General features: G+C 38.1%; 1 protein-coding gene across 1 annotated transcript; it reads left to right on the plus strand.

Annotated features, from left to right (window-relative positions):
* The first annotated feature begins 11,358 nt into the window (after positions 1–11,358).
* Positions 11,359–19,860, plus strand: Delta (neurogenic locus protein delta). The gene is made up of 7 exons (XM_065309814.1): positions 11,359–11,811; positions 11,890–12,168; positions 13,285–13,339; positions 14,939–15,184; positions 15,863–15,923; positions 16,652–18,130; positions 18,199–19,860. The coding sequence occupies exons 1-7, from the start codon at positions 11,761–11,763 to the stop codon at positions 18,326–18,328; spliced, it is 2,301 nt and encodes a 766-aa protein (XP_065165886.1). The 5' UTR covers positions 11,359–11,760; the 3' UTR covers positions 18,329–19,860.

Genomic DNA, 19,860 nt, shown 5'->3' on the forward strand with positions numbered 1-19,860 from the left:
GCACGTAGCAAGCCGCGTCCAGCTGCCGGCGATGGTGCTGCAGCTGCGCACACCGAGCAGGTTTTCGCTTTTCAGCTCGATACACGAAAATCATCTTAAATTCACTCAATACTCAGTAAAAATTTAAGTCTACTGCGTAATATCATAGTTCTCAACCATATAAACACGTAAAACAACCATTTTTACTTAAATTTTAATATTTGAGGTTAAATTTTCGTCAAAAATGCTTAAAAACATAATTTTTAGGTTAAATTTGATTAAATTTGGTTGGTTTAGTTTTATTTATGGAAAGTTTTTGGATGTTTTGTTGATTTTGAGTGTTTTAATGCAAGGTGTCCATTGCGCATGCGCGTGTGGCTTTGCCGCGTAAGCGCCAGCTGCGCGAGCACGCGCCTACTAAGTACTGTTATGTATTATTGCACGATCGCGCATTAAAGCCGCTGTAATGAGCAGCGAGCCAACCCACCAACCCTGATAACGGAAATCGTCGATTTGCATTTAAATGGCGATAAATAAAGCGCGTGAAATTCGCGCCCGATATTTTTAAGTGTATTAAGACACTTGTACCTGCACAAATACACATTGTATATTATTAGCATTATTAGCATTATTATTACGGATGAAATTTAACACACCCACCCCTATGTGTTTAAGTATGCATTTTTTATAGTTTATACAATTTATACCTTCATGTGTCTTATATTAATGCAAGAAATGCATGTTGAAGGTTTTTGATATTTTGTACGCGTGTAGCGTGTGCAGCGTGTGTTGAGAGTTTTTAATAAGTATAATAAGTATAGTTGAAGACATTACGCGGGCGAAAATTGCCCTGTGCCATGTTTAAGTAGACTTAAGTTTTTGTATTGGCTTTAAGAGATGACTTAAGGTACTTAAGGGGTAATAACTGAGTTTACATGCAGATATCTTGGAAACTATTGGTTGGATTTTATCAAAATTTAATAAAAAATTGTTTAGAATAATAATATTTATTGTTTTATAAAATAATTTGCAGTTTTATTTGATTTTTTGGAGGTTTTTTTCAATAAAACGTATTTTTTTAGAAAAATGCTTGTAACTTTTGCATAAACTAAGATTTTTATAAAATTATTTTTGATTTGTGAAGTTCATAAATTAATCTATAGATGACCATAATTTATTATTACTTTTTACAATAATTTTTGTCAAAAAAATTCAGTTTTATGCGATTTTAATAAATTTTTTGGAAATTATTGAACTTCAAAGACTGATATCTTAAAAACTATCACAGTGATCATATTCAAATTTGTTGTACTTATTTATTAACCTATTATCTATAATTCTACCAAAGCATTTTAATTTCTATTGAAAACTTTTCAAGTTATTAATAAAAAACTAACGAGAAAACATAAAAATGATAAAAACTGCTCTAAAATCGCCAAAAATTCCAAGAAAATTAAATTAAAAAATTAAATATTTTTATCTATTAATTAATTTTTCAATTATTTTCAAATTCTAGTAAACCTAAAGCCTCAAAACTATTTTTTCTTTCATGAATATATCCCCTTAAGTCTTTCAAGTCATTGAAGACATTTTCCTCGACGCTGGCGCAGCTTGTAACTTTCCACCGAAACCTAAAGGTGTTTATAAAGCCGCACCAAACATCTGCCGTCTTGACCATATTTTTATAAAGATGCAGTAAACACTTTTCTTAAATCATCATCTCGCATAACAACTTTATAAAACAAAATAACACATCACTATTACCCATTACTAGATATTATTTTTAATGAAAGCAAGTACGAAAGTTTCCACGCGATGATTTATTACCATTTTCATTTTATCATTGCGAATGCAATGCAATTTCTTCATTTCAATACATAAATTTCGTATATTCTCGTAAGTATGTGATTTATGGTGGATGGCAAAGTAGGTGTGAAACATTTATAACGCTTTTAAGTGAAAACATTCATTGCAACTTTTTCATTTCCTCGTTTTGTGCGAGTATGAATGTGTGTATGAATGTGTGTATTTGTGTGAATGTGGGAAAAACGTTTATTCGTCGCGTCGTAGGACAGTAGCACGGCTGCGAAGAATGACGTACGACTTGTGCCGGGCATTAAAAAGTCGTTTGGCATTTATGTACGTACGTACACACAACAAGAACCACGTGGGTTCTATTCATTTGCGAGATGCATTCATTCAAGTTATCTAGATATATTATTATAAATGAAGAAAACAAAGTTGTGTTAGTTACAACTTGCATAACTCAAGAACGGTTTGGTGGATTTTGATGATCTATGATTTTTTGGGTTTGTTTTGGTTTAGAATAGAAGAATAATTATTAAAATGTTGAAAATTTTGATATTCAGGCTGTTTAATTAGGGATGAAAATTTGTATGGGGATTTAATTATTGTTATAGTTAAATAATTGAATTGTAGATGGCGCTGAAGTGCAATATTAGCATTTCTTTTCATTTTTTTTAAATAAAATTGCGAATTTAATGATGAAATCGACATATTTATGAATTTTGCAAGAATACACTAAATCTAACCTTGAAATAGTGTATAAACACACATTTAGAGGTGATAATAATGTCAATACATTACAAACTGTCAAAAATAACCTATAATTTGTTAATTTTCAAATAATACAATAAACCTAACCTTAAAATATTTATTTTGACACATTTAAAGGTTATTTCAATATAATTTCTTTATAAACTGTCAAAAATAACACAAAATTCAATTATTTTGACAGAATAAACTCAACCTAACCTTAAAATAATTAATTTCCTACATTTAGAGGTTATTCCAATGTATTTTCTTCCCAAAACATCTAAAAATTCTTTTTTTTATTTTTGCTAATCTAACGAAATTTCTTTTCGCAATATGTTGTTCCCGTAGTGTTTTACTACTACGACTACCTGAGCACGTTTTGACGGACGACAGCGCGCGCGCGCGCTCGTGTGCACGGCAGGTGTTTCGTGCATTTACACCTGTCATTTGCGGGCCGACGCCACCATCTCAAGACGGAGGACGCCGATGGACGCTGGGCCGCAGAAGGGCAGCGTGCGCATGGCGTGCACGCACGCGGTGATGCGACAAATTCGATGCGGCGATGCGTCAGATATCGCTAATTAGCCGCTGCGCTACCGAATACACGTAATTATCAACTCATACATCCACTTTATCATTATATAAATATATACAGACATATATTTATACGAAACGAAAAGAAATTATTGAATGATGGCGAATGTAAAATTTACAGTTAAGAATTTTTAATTTTTCTCGGTCGGAAGTTGGAATAACCTTAAAATTTGACATTTGACAGATAAAAATAAATTAGTTATAATTTTTAAGTTTTTACCCGCTGAAAAGTTACAAAACGTTGTTATTTTTGACAGTTTGAAGAGAAATGACATTGGAATAACCTCTAAATGCGTGACATTAAATATTTTGAGGTTATGTTTACTTTATTCTGTGAAAATAATTGAATTATTTGTTTTTTTGACAATTTTTGATGGAATAACCTTAAAATAACCTCAAAAAATGCAAAATAAAATATTTTAAGGTTATGTTTAGTGTATTCTTGCAAAACAATCGAATTATAGGTTATTTTTGACAGTTTGTGATGAAATGACATTAAAATAACCTCTAAAATGCATTTAAACAATTTTTAAGGTTATGTTTCGTGTATTATTGAAGTGAATGAAGTAAAAATCCATAAAATTTAATTCGGCATCATAAAAAATCAAGCTGAAAATCAAAAGCAGGCGTCCCAAATGAATAAAACACACGCGTCATGGCCGCGCTCGTACAACATGTGTGTTTTTCATTAGCGCGCGCGCACCGCGCACGTGGCAGGAAAGCGTGTAAAAAACCGATCTGCTTCTTCTGATAGCGGCCACGCCGTATACACACATTTATACAACACACACAACACACATTTATATATGCATATATAAACCGTGTGCGGATCTAGAAAGTCTCTCTTGCTTGATTTCCTTCACGAAGACGAAGAAGTGGATGGTGCACATATGTCGCTTGCGCAAATTGGAGCACACAACCACCTGGCACGCGCGCGCACACACCGAAAACACGTGGTTGCAGATAGCGCTAGGTCTCTAGATACGAGTATAACCTAGTTTGAGTAAAACCGGAAGACGCATGTGCGCACGTGCCTTAAGTCTTGTTGTAATCGGATCCAGCTTCCTTATTAGAATTTAGTCAGCGGCACGTGCGCTTGTCTTCTTCAAGTGGTTGTAGTTGTACCTCTGTCTGTTGTCATCAACATCTTGAGCGAGATATGGCATATGGACCATACGAACCATTCAATGGTGATGTGATGATGGTGGTGGTTGGGAACCTGCACCGGGCAGCTGCCATTGCACCGCCAACACTAAATATAGGATTTCCTCTCGAAGGTGTTGTGCGTATATACTCGTATATCGGCATATGCAAACGTACTTCCTGTTCGAACTCACAACTGCTCAATCTTTGCATCATGCGCAACAGGCTGCTGACACCAGCACCACCACCAAGGTGAAACAGCACCGGAAACAAATGCTTTACATTTGACTTAAGAGAAAAAATCCCACGTTTTTAGTGGTGGACGAAAGCCGGAAATATGAATAGATTTAATTTTGAGGTTATGATTGTGTATGTTGGGTGTATGGTGGGGTTTTTGCTACAGTTTGAGAGATAATTATGTAGTTTCGAAATGGGGACAGGTGGTGCATGTTTCGGGCAAAGGCAAACCTCGGCGAATCACAATTTCGGAAATGCACGTCTGCTTTTATTCGTATCATTAATAACATCCGATATTATCAGGTTAAAAAAGTAAGGAAAATTTACATTCAAAAAGAGGATATATTATAAGTTGTATTTATTTTTGACATCAGATGGCGTTGTTTTTATTTAGTAAAAAAGGAAAATAACCTTAAAACGTTAGAAAATAGCTAAAAATGAAAAGTTGAGCGAAATAATGAGGTTATGTTTGTAAAATTTGAAAAAATAAAAAAATTCACTTAAAACTAAAAATTTAAGAAGTCAGATTATGATTTTACGTTTGTTTGACATTAGATGGCGTTACTTTCAAATTTTTAAACAAAAAAATTGCAACTTTTTTAATATTTGTTTTTTGGAGAAAATTTTGTCAAAAGTTGATGAATAATTCATAAAAATAAAAATATATCATAAAAATTATTTTTTTAATTAATTTTTATATTTTTTTCTGGTTTTTAAAATTTTTTTTGTTAATTTTTAAATTTTTTTCATAATTTTTCTGTAATTTTCTACCTAATTTAATATAATATTAATTATCCAAATAACATTCCGGATGTTAACATGATATTCCATCACATATTTGCTCTGCACAAATAAAAATTCATGTTTTCTGAATGAAACGTCGCGCCCCCTCTAATAAAAGCCCCACAACCAAGGGTTTATTTGCTTATCCCATGGTATAAAACGCATCCCAGCCACGGATGACCCAAAAAATCCAAACGAAGGACGACTTCCTCTCACATCACACAGCCACACAACCAAACACGTGTGAGCTCACCATCCGAACGGAAGTCTTATTTGCACGCACAGGAAGTACTTGCGAATACGTCACACACACATATATACATAACCACCTTATATGAAAATATTCCATACCTACTTGTTGTGTTCACTGTTCAAGACTCTCCAACACCAGGTGGCGTTGGTTTCCTTTCCCAAAAAACGGATTGAATAAAATTTGAATGTTTTCACTCTTTTAACCAAAGGGGCAAAGCAACGAAGGGCACTGCTTCAGATTTCCCCATCGCTATTGAAAAGATAACAATTCGGAACCGGAAACGGCGTTTAAGTGTGCAGCTGAAGAAAAAAAACACAACACTGTGTGTTGTGTTGAAAGAAAGAAGAAAGAATGAGACGATTGTTCGCGTACCTGCCGTGCTGCCGTGGTTTTTTCAAGCGCAAGGTGTTTTATATCATGGCGGATGTATTGGGGACCGGATGTGTGAAAAGTGATTGAGATTTTTTTTATTATTTCTTCTTCACATTTCGGAAATATTTAATTTTATTGATTTAGTGATTTAATATGATGTCGTGATGTCATACAATTTGCATGACTTCAATCTTGGATTTAATGTTGTATGATCAATACAAGACCAAAACCAAAACAAATAAATCAACTTTAACAACCCGGAATAAATCACATCATATTATATTATTTTGATGAGATTGAGAATAAGAATAAAATCAACATGCAATTTTTTTGTTTTTTTTTTTTTTTTTTATTTTTTAATATTTTGCAGTCACGTGTTGTGTTGTGGGCAGATTGCGAGCAGTTGTTGTTGTTGAATTTAAATCTTAATAGACGTGTGTTTTTTTTCATGCATTGGAGAATGAGAAACCGAAAAAATGTTTTTCGTATGTTTGATGTTTGGTGGCGTGGATGGTCTCCTCGGGGCCATGGGGAACAGCTGCGCGGCAAACTGCACGCCACCACTACGTCCGAGCACATGTTTTTACCTTCTACTATGTTTCTCTTCTACCTTCGACTTCTGCGTTAACTTACGCATACGCGTACTTCTTTGGTGGAGTGAATAAAAATGCAGTGGAGCTGATGGGCGCCAAAAGCCCATGCAGCATCTCCGGCAGCTTTGGTTGATGCTTTTTTGAGCTTTCAAAAAATCATAATAGCCTAAACACATTTCTAAAGAAGCGACATATGCATACTTACTGCTTTATAATGGAGAAGAGTGTGGAGTGTATGAGTAGAGGAACATACGGTGTGGAATATATCTGATTACACGTTTGGGTGATGGCCAAATTGTGATTTTTGAGAGGAAAATTTTAATTGGGGAAGAAGTAAAAGATATAAAAAGATGAAAGTAGTGTAGGGTTATTGTACATTAAATTGTGATTAATGTGTGTTAAGTATGGAGGTTTAGGACTATCGGTTACAAGATGGCAGCACTCCAAAGTTTTATTTGTGTAGTAATTTTACTGAAACTTTAAAGTTGATTTGTGGAAAAACTATAAATGATAGAAAGTTGATTCTTTCGTCAAATTATAGAGAATTAAATAGAGTATATTATGTATTAAAACTAATATTGTGCTAATATTTGACTATAGGTGGCGACACTTTGAAAATAATTTTTGAAGATAATAATGAAAAAATGTGATTTTTCTCAAAAAAATAAAAATTACTTAAAAACCAAAAATTTTAAAAACCTGAAATTTTCACTAATTTATAGAACATTAAATTTGAATTATTATAAACAAAAATTAATAGTTCTATCTCTATTAGTTTTAAAATGGCAGCAATTTGAAAACTAAAACACAATTTTTTCTAAAATTTTTAAACTTGATTTCCAATAAAACTAAAAACAATAAAAGCATAAAACTATTTGCACCTAAAATATAATAAAATAAAGTCACCTAAAACCGTTTTGAGAAAGATAAAGTCACTCAAAATATAATTTCATACGACTTCAGCACTTTTCCTCACAGAATTTACAATTTCTGCAACGTAACGCGTTAAACCCAGCTTTGCGATAAAAATTGAATTTTTCACTTACGTCATTGTCGATAAATCAAAGTTTAATATAATACTCAGCGCGAATGCATTCTGCGCGCATCGCCATCTCCATTGTGCGTGCCCCGGCCTAAGACGATTTCCTCGGCTGCGCGGTGTGCGCTATCCAAATATAATCCATTACGCTATTATCGAACCCCATAAAAACGTCATCGTCGACAATGCGTACTTGTTCCCGCGCGAATGGGCATTATTTCGCATTTGCATTTGCATTCGCACACACACATAATACCTAACACGAGGGTCGAGGTGGAGAATGATGCGCGTTGGGGTCGCGTCCGGTAATAAGCGGAAATACCTGTATTGCGGATTAGGCGCGAAAAGTGCACGAGCAGAAAAAGAGAAACGAAAAAAAACGTTATAGGGTGCCCCTAAATATATTTCGGTATAAGTGTAAGTAATAGGTACTTTTGATAACAGAGGGTAAAAAGTGAAAAATTTAAGAAAAATTGTAAAAATTTGTTTTTTGGTGTTTTTAGGTTAAATTTTATGTTTTTTGGTTGAGCTTTCATAGGAATATAACCAAAAATTTAATATTTTTATGTTTTTAGAGGTTATGTTCCAATAAAAGTTGTTTTTGACGTTTTATCATTGATATAACCTAAAAATTCGTCAATTTTTGTTAATTTTTCATTAATAAAAGACTTTTTCACACTTTTAACTCAATATTTCATAGTTTTCATAGGAAATCTTTGGATAAAAGCAGTTTTTACTAAGTTTTGACATTGATATAACCTCAAAACTCAATTTTGTTTAATTTTACGTGTTTAAAACACAATTTTACGCACTTAATTCAATATTTTCATGTTTTTATAAGAAAACATTAGTAATTTTTATGAAAAATGCAAAAATACCAAAAACACATTACAAGGTGTCCCCTAAATATATTTCAACAAAAATCTAAATAATACCTTCAATAACAAACCGCAAAACACGAAAATTTTGAAGAAAATGTCTAAAAACTCAATTTTTGTTTTTTCACGTGTAATTTAACATTTTTTATTCGATGGTCAATTGAAGGTCACCCCAAAACCATGTCACAAACATCTATTCATCATTTCGGGCATCAACTTAAGCCTAGCAGATGTGCGCCAAGTTGACGCATGGCACACGCTGCGAAAAAAGTCTTAAGAAACGCACCCGCGGCACGAGCCACGCCAGATTCTCGTCTATTCTAACCTCGAAGATGACAGATGGTCGCTGGGATGTGTAGAGGAGCGTGGACCATAAATTTTTGAATGTGCGCCTTTCACAAAACGCACTACTTGAAAGAAAACGATAGCACCTTCGGCCCGCGCGCCGGAACAACATAAGGGAGCCCATTCAGAGGTAATCGCCAAGATGGCATACGGCACGCACCACCACACAATCACAGACAGCCGCACAACACCAGGTTTCACAAAATGTGTGCAGAAAAATTCGCAAAATAAAATTTTAATTAACTTCCAATGAGGTTGATATATTACCCATACTTTTACTCCTGTATTAACCACAAATGTCATCCAATTAAAATTAATTTAAAATTACGTTCCAATATCCAAACGGAAAAAGGGGTTAAACTCCCATTTTCATTCCAGAGAGTATTATATATGTGTGTGTGTCATGTCCGTTACGCTACTTCTGCGCCCCGTCCGCTATATTTAAGTCGGGGCTAAAAATACGCGTCTACGCCGCCGCCGCATGTGTTTTTTATAACGCGCAGTCTCGATCCGAATCGAGTCACTTCATTAAGGCCTGCGCAGCCCAATAATAAAACACACGACTCAATATATGCTACGAGTATATTCTCATAGAAGTAAAAGTTGAGAGTTGAGAGTTTAGAAGCGTAATATTGAGGTTAGGTTGTTATCGTTGCGGGTTGGCGACGACCTCAAATGTTTGCGTTCATGCACGTTTTACGGGCAAACGCGTAAACAGTACGGATGATTAGGAAATGACTAAAAATACGGATACTTGATTCTATATTGCGTAGGTTCACATTGAAGAACATGTTGGGGTGGATTGGTTACATGTTTGGTGATTAACTGAGTTTTAAAGATGTAATTTGGTGTTTTAGGTGTTTTAGGTGTGGTTTTGTGTTACTAATAGGGGAAATTTTTTTTGGTTGTGTTTTTATATTGGTATAACCTAAAAAATAGAAAATTTATTTAAAAAAATCAATATTTTTGTGTTTTCCTCGAAAAATTGTCAAATGAAAGCAGTGTTTTGATGTTTAGACGTTGACATAACCTCAAAATTGTATTTTGTGGAAATTTACGTGTGTAAAATGCTATTTTAAACATTTGAATTGATATTTTGAGGTTATTATTAATTTTTATTGTTTAAAAGCTAATTTTTCTAAGTTTTACCATTGAAATAACCTAAAAAATCAGCTTTTTGTTAATTTTGCGTGTTTAAAAGACGTTTTTGTGCATTTAAATCAATATTTCTACGTTTCTAGAGCAAATAATGAATTAAAATCAGTTTTTATCAAGTTTTGACATTGAAATAACCTCAAAATTTAATTTTGTTTAAATTTACGTGTTCAAAACACAATTTTAAGCACCTAATTCAATATTTCCAAGTTTTTATAACAAAATATTGACTTAAATCAATGTTAACCCTAGTTTTTCATTGACATAACCTCAAAAATCAACTTTCCTCCAATTTTTCTCAATTTCAACCATTTTTACTCACTTTTGACATTCTCCTAACCTCCAAAATTACCCAATATGTAATATATAACTTTTACTTACTCTTGTATGAATCCAAAACATGTAGGTGTCGTTGAAATATATTCAACAAATGAAAGTGTTGTGTCTCGTCAAACACAAAAGGGAGGCGTGCGCAACATTTCTGCGCGTCTCGATATTTCAATATATTCCCGCTTGCCCAATCGCACAACAATACCATTAACTTATCAAGTGATTAGGCGCAGCATCGGGATGACTAATCGAATAAATTTCGTGGGCACGCGTACGCCGCGGTGGATTAAATTAATTCCGATTGCATCAGCGCGAAATGTGGAAATGTTATTCGCAGACACATTCATAAACACACGTTGTGTATAGCCTCACCCACCCCGAAAAACATATTGTCGAAATGTCGAACGCGATGAAAGCCGATAATTATACAATCTCCATCGGCCGGCGAAAGCAGCGCTCGTCAATGCAAGGCACGTTCCGCAAAACAAAGCGCATTAGGTGTGAAACGAGGGTTGCCTATAGTCGCCAGCTGCATGACATCTACAACCAACAATAAAACACAAAAAGTGAGGTTAAACATGTAAAACACGCTGTAATGACTTGCATTTTGTGTTATTTCATTTGAAACCTGTCCAAATACCACCGCAAACGCTAAAATTAGTTGTGAGTAAAATTCTGTGTCAAGTTTATCAAGGTTATGTGTCTTCTACTCACCAGAAATAAATTCAGTGTGTAACCCTTGGTAAGTAGCACTTGCCAAGCGGGTGTCACTGTAGAGGGTACCAGTATATTCGCTAAAAAGGGTTCGAATAATATTTCCAACTCACGGGGTATATTGGTATACGTTCACAACCCCGTAGCAAGGCGCAGCTGGCAGCTGGTGTCCTCACGAGCTTATATCAACGCCCTCGGGGCCCGGGTGTCGCCCATTCGAGGGTAGCACGCCGACGTGAACGCATCGCTTTTTCGCAAAATCAAACTCACACTCACCCCCCTCCCCTTTGCGTCGTCTGTTGTCTGCAGTTGTGCACTTACCGGATCCGACGTCGCTTGCGCGCGCGCTGTTGTGAGTGTAGTAGTAGTAGTAGGAAGACCGCGACCGGTGGTGTGCGTCGCGCTTCTTCTTCAGTCTGTAACCGACCGTCGACGTCGTTGGACGCGTCGTGCGCAAAACGAGCATATTACACACGCGTTGTATTCGTTTCGTATCATATCGTATAATACATAGACTGTGAGAGTGTTTTGTTTTGCATATATACACACATAGAGGATTATTTTGCTGTGCATCGCAACTCAACGACTTTTGTGCAAGATTTTGTGTGTTGTTTGATTTTTTGATTTGAAAAATCAGCGAGAGAGTGTATTTTTCTTGCTTGTGCAGTGTTTTGGATGAATAGCATCCTCTGAGGCTGGTGGCTTATGGCTCTACGCGGTGCGACGCTGAGGTAACAGCGCGAAACAACTTTGTTCCTCAGACCAGCCAGATACCAGCATATCATCATCATGTCTTGGATACTTTTTGCATTCTTTGTTCTTCTGACTTTGTCTCATCAGGTAAGATCCATCTCAAAAAAAATTTTTTTTTTTGAAAATTTTTGGAAATTTTTTTACAAAAAAAATAAATTTTTACAGGTTTTTTCATCGGGAGTTTTTGAATTGCGTTTGTTATCCTTCGATAATAACGCAGGCAAAGACGACAACGGCAACTGTTGTTCCGGTGCACCTTTCGACTCTGTAGACCCGCAAGCCCCATGTCTGGAACGCTGTTCACCGCGTTTCCGGGTATGCCTGAAAGAATACCAAACGCACATCGACACCAAGTCCCCGTGCACCTTCGGAGATGTCATCACCAACACCCCGGAGGATGGCTTCGCGTCTCCCATACGCTTTCCGTTTCCATTCACATGGCCGGTAAGTCTTCTTCTTCTTCTTCTTTCAATAGATCAAATAATATACACACTACATACACACACGTGCGTGTCGTTTCCGTTTGGCGAGTTCACCATGCCTCCATCTTGTCGTGTGTGAATAAAAAGCACACACAGGTATGTCGACCGGCTTCGGCTCTCATTTGTATGAGGAGGACGAGATTGCGCGCGGCTGCACGTGAGCCGGTAGCGTGGCGTACGCGTAAGAGCCGTGGGAAAAAGATCAAGACGAAATTCCATTAATTAATAACACTGGTAAACAAGTATCAGAGATATTCGATCAGTTTATTACTCAATCATGCAGAACGGATGTTTTTATGATGCGCTGGATGCGATTATTTAGAAGTTAATAGACTTAAGTCATTATAACCTAAGAAAACAAAAGATAGGTTATGTTGGTTATGTATTTTCGGGGTGCAATGGTGCGTATGAGTAATTTTTACATTATGCGCATGAAATTCGAAAGCGTAACTCATTAGTATTATGTAAATATGTTTGCAATAAAATTAATAATTAATAAACGAAATTAATTTCATCTGTAGTGGATAAATTTTAGTGTTTTGTTGCTGCGCGGAATTGGAAAAATAAAATAATAAAGCGTGGAGAAGAGAAGAGAAGAAAAAATGAAGGCGGTTTCGAAATGTTATTTTCCCACAATTTCGAGCGCAGTAACAAGAAGCACACACCAGCACACGATGCGACGACGACGACCACGAAGAGGTGAGGTACTCGCGCGGCGCGCACTCGACCGGTTTTATTATTGTTTGCCGGTGTGGTGCCGGTGGAAGTCCTCGGCGCCTCTCGCTTCTTCTTCTCCGCTTCGCGTGAGTAAGACATGTTGGGACGACGCGTTTTGCCTCATAACTAAGTGCTCACTTACTTGGGTTTTATGCGCGCTTAGACGAACGACCCGGGCTTAATTAAAACGCGCCGGCGATTTAATAATTTCCACACACACACACAGAGAGAAAATAACATAACCACAATTTTTATTTTATTTTTAGTTATGTTATGTTATGTTATGTTCTATTACACAAATGTTATTTCTTTATATTTCGAAAGGTGGTATTAATTGTGCGTTACTTGCTTTGTTTTTTAGAACACATTTTCGTTGATCGTCGAAGCGTGGCATGGAAATAGTTCATCAACAGAAGGTGAGTGTTTGTTATAACATAAAAACTTTCATATTATATTTAGACACATATTGCACTGTATAAATACCTCTCGCATTCCATGCGCTAACTTAACAAAAAGTTAGCGCCCTTTATGTTGGATTTCACATTGAATGCGTCATGTTACGTAAAGATGGATGCGTCCGAACAGCTGTCCGAATGTTCTATTCACATAATAGAAATAGTGTCACAAAGCTAAAGTGAAAATTTCTTTAAAATTTTCTTCCAAGAATATTTCAGGTATATTTTTGCAAGCAGCTGCGTTTAAATCCACAACTTTCTTTAAAATACAACATAACCTTACTTATGATGTCATTTCCGTATGTATTACATGTCAATACGCATCATTATCGTAATGACTTCAACATTTCATTACGTTTATATCTTGTTTGTAAACCAACAAGAAAATAAAACGTGAAATGTGAAATATGCACGTTTTTCCCCTCTCGTAACTCGCAAAGCTGATTTTTATACATTACAATGCTGCCACTCACAAAGCCCCAGGGTCGAAACAAGGGGCACAACGCCAGGTGCGCTATAGTTTAACGTCTAACCGTCCTCCGCACACGCAACGAACCCCAAGTTAGACTAACCTAACTTTTATACCCCTATACATCGATATAATTCAAAATTCAATAAAATATCATCTTTTAAGTATGACTGCGTTTCGTGGAATCATACGAGTACAACGACATTATTCTTTATCTTATCTCCTTGGTGATGTACACGTGTGCATCGTGATCAAACGCCTGGTGTTCGTTTGTCGTTACGCACCACGTGCGAACGCGAAATTCAACAAACACGAAAAATCTGTTTACGATATGATATTCTCTTCAACCTCAGCTATTAATAATTAACTAATAAACACGCAGCCATCTTGTATTATACGAGTATAAAGGAAGTAAAAATATACTCACGTATTGCTAATGAGACATCTTCACACGTTATGATTCATGCTGAAAACAATGCTTTGAAGGTTATGACCAAGATGAGTAAAATGCAAATGGCTGCTCTCTGCGCTAGTTCTCACCTAAAATTAATTATTTTTTGTGTTTGCTTCTTGGTGCTTGATGATCGTATAAATTAACACATGGCGCTGCGCGTCGGTCGTATGGTGTGCGTGCCGTGATATAGACCATTAGCCCGGAAGTCCTTTAAGAAGGTCTCTCCCCTTATATTTTATACTCGCAGTCATCTCATCGCGTATGGTATTATCTGCTTCCGCTGCCACCACACTCACACATGTGTTAGTTTGGTTACATACCTTTGAGCAGACGCTATGCATACAATCTCTGTCATTCTGCGCGGAGGGTTGACCTCTGTCAAGGACACCGCTTGACGCGCTCTAATTTCTCGATGCTCGAGAGCCTGGGAAGAAATTAAAAGGAATAGTGGTGTAAAGGTGTTATACCGGATACAGCTGCCGCGGATAAAACCAACCGCAGGTGCAGAGAACACCGTCGTTCTGCTCTTGTTTCTTGTTTTATTCTTGGGATGTTTAAAAATATTTCCATATTTTCATTTCATACTGGTCCCCGTATATAATTGGGTTAGATCTAGATGTGTGTTTTCTTGTTGCAGTGCTGATATCACGTATGACTAGAAGCAGCTCGTTGACGATCGGCAAAAACTGGACGCATTACGAGCAGCGCGCCAAGTACGCAACGTTGCGCTTTGAGTATCGCGCTACCTGCGATGACAACTACTATGGGAAAGGCTGCGAGACCTTCTGCAGGCCGCGTGATGATGGCTTCGGACACTACACCTGCTCGCCGAGCGGCGATCACGTCTGCCACGACGGCTGGGACGGTGAATATTGTGCCAAACGTAAGTCTTTCAATAACTTTCACCAAACTAACCTACAACACAACTTAGGTTATGTTATGTTATGTCAAATTACATCATGTCACATAACCTCAAATACAAAACAAAACAATATTTGCGGATTGAATTTTGACTTGAGTGAATAATTGAAAGCTCTGCGGTATGCCGCAGTAGAGAATAAAAAAGTCGCGACAACGACGCGACGAAGACGACGAAATAACATCGTAAAGAAGTTCACCGCGTCGAAAGACGTGCTCGGCGCGCACGCCGTGCTTTTGCTCGCGACGACGCTCGTCTTCCCACGATTCCGAGGCATACCAGCCGGCTGAGACCAACAACCAACACAAATATAAAGCCTCTGTATGTGTGTGGTGAGAATATGTGAGACATCGACATCGCATCGGATAACGCGCCGTGCACATTGCACGCTGCGTCTTCATTCATCCTCTTTGCTTGGTGTATATCTTGGTGGTGGTCAAGTCAACCTCAACTCCGACCTATACGATTGGATTCCGAGCTTATCCACGGCTGCATCTCTCGCTCGCTATTTATATATTAATTATATATTATATCTAATTATAAAACGTGTTTTGTTTTGTTTGGTTGCGAGGAGATTGAGATTGAGGTTATGATGACATTGTTATGATGATGATATTTATGTTTGTGTTTTGTTGGTTGCAGCAATCTGTCTGCCTGGATGTGATGTTGAGCATGGTCATTGTAAGCAACCCTACGAATGCAGGTAGGTTATGTTTTATTTTATTTTTGGTTAAAATAGAAAATTGGCGTTTCCGGTGTGGTGTGTGCGTGCCGCGCGTCAATTTCAGCCAAAATCCGACCTGTAATTACCCACCGTGCGTATGGTGTGCCCATCTTTGGGATGTTAACGAATTACGGTAAATTAAATGCTTCCAAAGAAGTTCCCCCCGAATGGTCTGTAATTTTAAAGAAGTTAGATGGTGATTATCTCGAGACGTGCGCCATGGTCTATTGTCCGTACGTGTTGAATGGTCAAGCGATGATTTTTTTTTTTTTCATTTTGGAAGGTTTTTTCGGTGTACGAGCGAAAGTGCATCACGGGATGTATGATATCTGCACGTTTGCGTTAGTTTGGCGTTTGCGGCTTGGGACCTGATGGGCCGGCGACCCGCAGGTAACCTTTCCTTGACCTGCATTCATGCCACCGGGCAGCGTGGGAACCGCATCTCTGTGGGCGTGTGTGTTGCCCCCACCTGGCGGGTTTCGCGGTCCGCGAGCAAGCGAGATGTACTCAACTCCGGTGTCGTACTTACCTGGCAAGTCAATGAGCAACTCGCGCCGCTCGTTTCCCAGATTCACACACACACACACACACACACCGGTGCGCCGCGGAAATACATGATTTGAATATGAATGTTTGCAAGTGAACGTGGGAGCCATTAATTTCGAGATTTGCTCATGTGGTCTTTCTGTTTTCTGTTTTTCGTATAGCTGTAAGCCCGGCTGGGAAGGTGAGCTCTGCAACCAATGCCAGCGATATCCCGGCTGTGTGCACGGCACGTGCGTCAATCGCTACGAGTGCATGTGCGAAGAGGGCTGGGGTGGTCTCTTCTGCAACCAGGACCTCAACTTCTGCACCAATCACAAACCATGCCGGAATGGCGGCACGTGTTTCAACACCGGGCAAGGTAGCTACACGTGCCAATGCCCCGAGGGTTTCACCGGCACCGAATGTGAGATCCTCGTCAATGACTGCTTCAAAACCCCGTGCCAGAATGGAGGTACCTGTAGTCGACCAGCGAATTCATCCTATCACACATGCGTCTGCGCAGTGGGTTACCATGGTTTCCTCTGCGAAGACTCCTCACAAACCTGCCTGGATAATCCTTGTAAAAATGGCGGAAAATGCACGGACACCAATCAAGGTTATCAGTGTTCATGTAAGCCAGGCTACAGTGGCGCCGATTGCGAGCATCAAGTGAACGACTGCAATCCGAATCCATGCAAAAATGGCGGCAATTGCGTGGACGGTATCAACGGTTACATGTGTAAATGTCCGTTGGGGTTCAGCGGTGCGCAGTGCGAGATTAATATCGATGACTGCAAAGACAATCCCTGCACGAATGGCGGCACGTGCGTGGATGAAATCAACGGATTCCGCTGCGCGTGCGCGGCGGGTTTCGCCGGGCAATTGTGCGTCGATATCGTGGACTACTGCGTGACAAAACCATGCGCTAATGGCGGCACGTGCCAGCGTCTTACCAATGGCTTTCAGTGTATGTGCGCGCCTGGCTTCGCCGGTAAACAATGCGACAATGAAATCAACGAGTGCGAATCACAACCGTGTCAAAATGGCGGTAACTGCGTCAATCGGCTGCACGGTTTTGAATGTCAGTGTCCGCTTGGGTTTAACGGACGCTCCTGCGAAGAGGTGGCGACTAGTGCTGCCCCCAGTGCGCGTGTGTCCTCCGAGTCGACGCTGTCGACTGAACATGTGGTGGTCATAGCGACAGTGTCAACATTTGTGCCCATGTTGGTCCTGATTGCCGTCGGGGTGTTGATATGTCTGAAACAACGTCGTAAACGTGAGAAAGCCAAGGAGGATGAAGAAGCGCGTCTGCAGAACGAGCAGAATACAGCGCATAGTAGTTTTACAAAGCGTGGTACCACCATTGCACCCGACGCGCACATGATCAAAAACTCATGGGGGAAGTGCACGAATGTACTCAGCGCCCCGGATGAGTGCAACATGTCCGCAACCAGTGATGATGCATACCCAAAGAGCAGTATGCACATCGATGGACGATCGGTGTACACACTGCAGCGGTCACGGTCCCAGAAACAGTTGAATACTGAGCTGGGACCGCGAGCGTCATCTGCATTGCTTGCGGCGAAGTTACACGAGCCTGATTTTGATCATGTCAAGCGTTTATCTGTGATGTCTAATACCTCAGTTTGTGGAGCTAATAGGTAAGTCATCTTAATACAACACCCTGTATATTAATTTACTAAATGATTTTTTGTTTATTTTGTTACAGTTGCAGTGATTCCTCACTGTTAAAACGGCCAGTAGAGAAAGACGTCAATGGCGGAGTGTACGTCATCGGTGAGCACTTCCATCACAGTCCGAACGTGCTCGCGGACGCCCTCTATGCCACCGAGGTCTAAACCTAACCTCTCTCTCAAACACTTACACACACACATGTAGTTTAAATACCTATTTGGATCGGACTGAAACTGAAACGAACGCCGAAGTGTAAAAATATTTAAGGCAGCGTAAATTCGGCCACCGTACGACTCTGCAAGACTGACCTTTGTACATTTAACTATTTATTTGCTGTACGCCAACCATCGCGTCCGCCGCCCGGTGTCACGTGTGGCACGAGTGTGTTTTACGGTATTTATATGTATTATGAAAAATTGTATATGTTTATTAGATAATGTATTTATATTAAGACTGTGCATGCCTCCAGCTCTTTCCGGTTCCAAGTGTTGTGAAACGCGCGATTTTCGGTGCCAAAAAAACACACACACACACACACATATAGACATAGACACACAGAGAAGTGAAGATGAGATTTGTGCTTCCGATGACGCCAAACCCAGTGTGAAGAGACCGAGGAGACCGGTTCGGGCCGCTTTAATTGATTCGCTCGGTCTTTTTGTTTATAGTGTAAATATTAGCTGTGTAAGCCGATGACTCGGAGATGATGGTGACGCTCCTCTCTCATTCATTACGCGTTTGTTTGCACGTCGTGGCGTTTTTTTTTATTTTATATTATTATTATTATTGTTTGTGTCGTGTGGATAGTCAAGAGAGGCGAATCGATTAGCAGAATGCGGCGCCGGTGAAATTAACCAAAGATAAATATGTAAAGCTCACGGCGTCACCGGAAGCGCGCCATGTTGCGCACATAACCAACTCTCACACATCAACAACAGCTGAAATTTTTGAATTTTCGGGAATCATGCGTTGTGTAATTGTATTATAATTTTTCTACAAAGAAATAAGTTCCTGCATTTGTATAACTAAGTCATTGTGTGGTGGAGATTGGTCTGCTGTGTCAAGAAAATATTTATTTTTTTTTTAAATAGAAAAATAAATGTTTTCTAGGAGATGGATTAATTTCTACAGTGTATTAAAATTATCTTTTTTCAATTCATAAATATTTTGTGTTTTTTTGGTGAAATTTTAGCAAAAAACACAAAAAATAAAAATTTTGTGTTTTTTTTTTTAATTTTTGCAAAAAAAAAACCACAAAATTTAAAAATTTTGATTTTTGAAAACAAAAAAAACACAACACAAAAATAAAAAATTGTGTTTTTTTTTGAAATTTTAGTAAAAGAACACAAAAAAAATAAAAAATTTGTGTTTTTTTAATTTTTGCAAAAAAAAACACAAAATTTAAAAATTTTGATATTTTAGTTGAAAAAAGATAATTTTCCAGGTACTTTTAGTACTTAATCGAACGAATGATGAAGAAATTATGTGATTTTTGTACATTTAACTTAATTATTACGTCGACTTCTCTCTTTTTACGATATTTTTGTGTAAAATCTCGCAGCTTAACGAAAAAACACTTTTCCTTCATTACACATACATACACACACACTCGATGATGGATGTGTTCATTGTTAAATATTTAATTTATTTATTTTTTATATCTATTAAATATAATATCATGATGATTACGATTTGA

Source organism: Atheta coriaria, unplaced genomic scaffold (assembly GCF_025399875.1).
Source record: "Atheta coriaria isolate IRGN ID8LTWV9N9 unplaced genomic scaffold, Caltech_Dcor_3.1 hic_scaffold_8_pilon, whole genome shotgun sequence".
NCBI classification, from domain to species: Eukaryota; Metazoa; Arthropoda; class Insecta; order Coleoptera; family Staphylinidae; genus Dalotia; species Dalotia coriaria.

Bases quoted from the DNA above. Each gene is read 5' to 3' on its own strand.
- Delta (XM_065309814.1), top strand. From the start codon at position 11,761: ATGTCTTGGATACTTTTTGCATTCTTTGTTCTTCTGACTTTGTCTCAT. The intron at 15,185-15,862 runs GTAAGTCTTTCA...TGTTGGTTGCAG, and splicing joins CGGTGAATATTGTGCCAAAC to CAATCTGTCTGCCTGGATGT. The intron at 18,131-18,198 runs GTAAGTCATCTT...ATTTTGTTACAG, and splicing joins TCAGTTTGTGGAGCTAATAG to TTGCAGTGATTCCTCACTGT.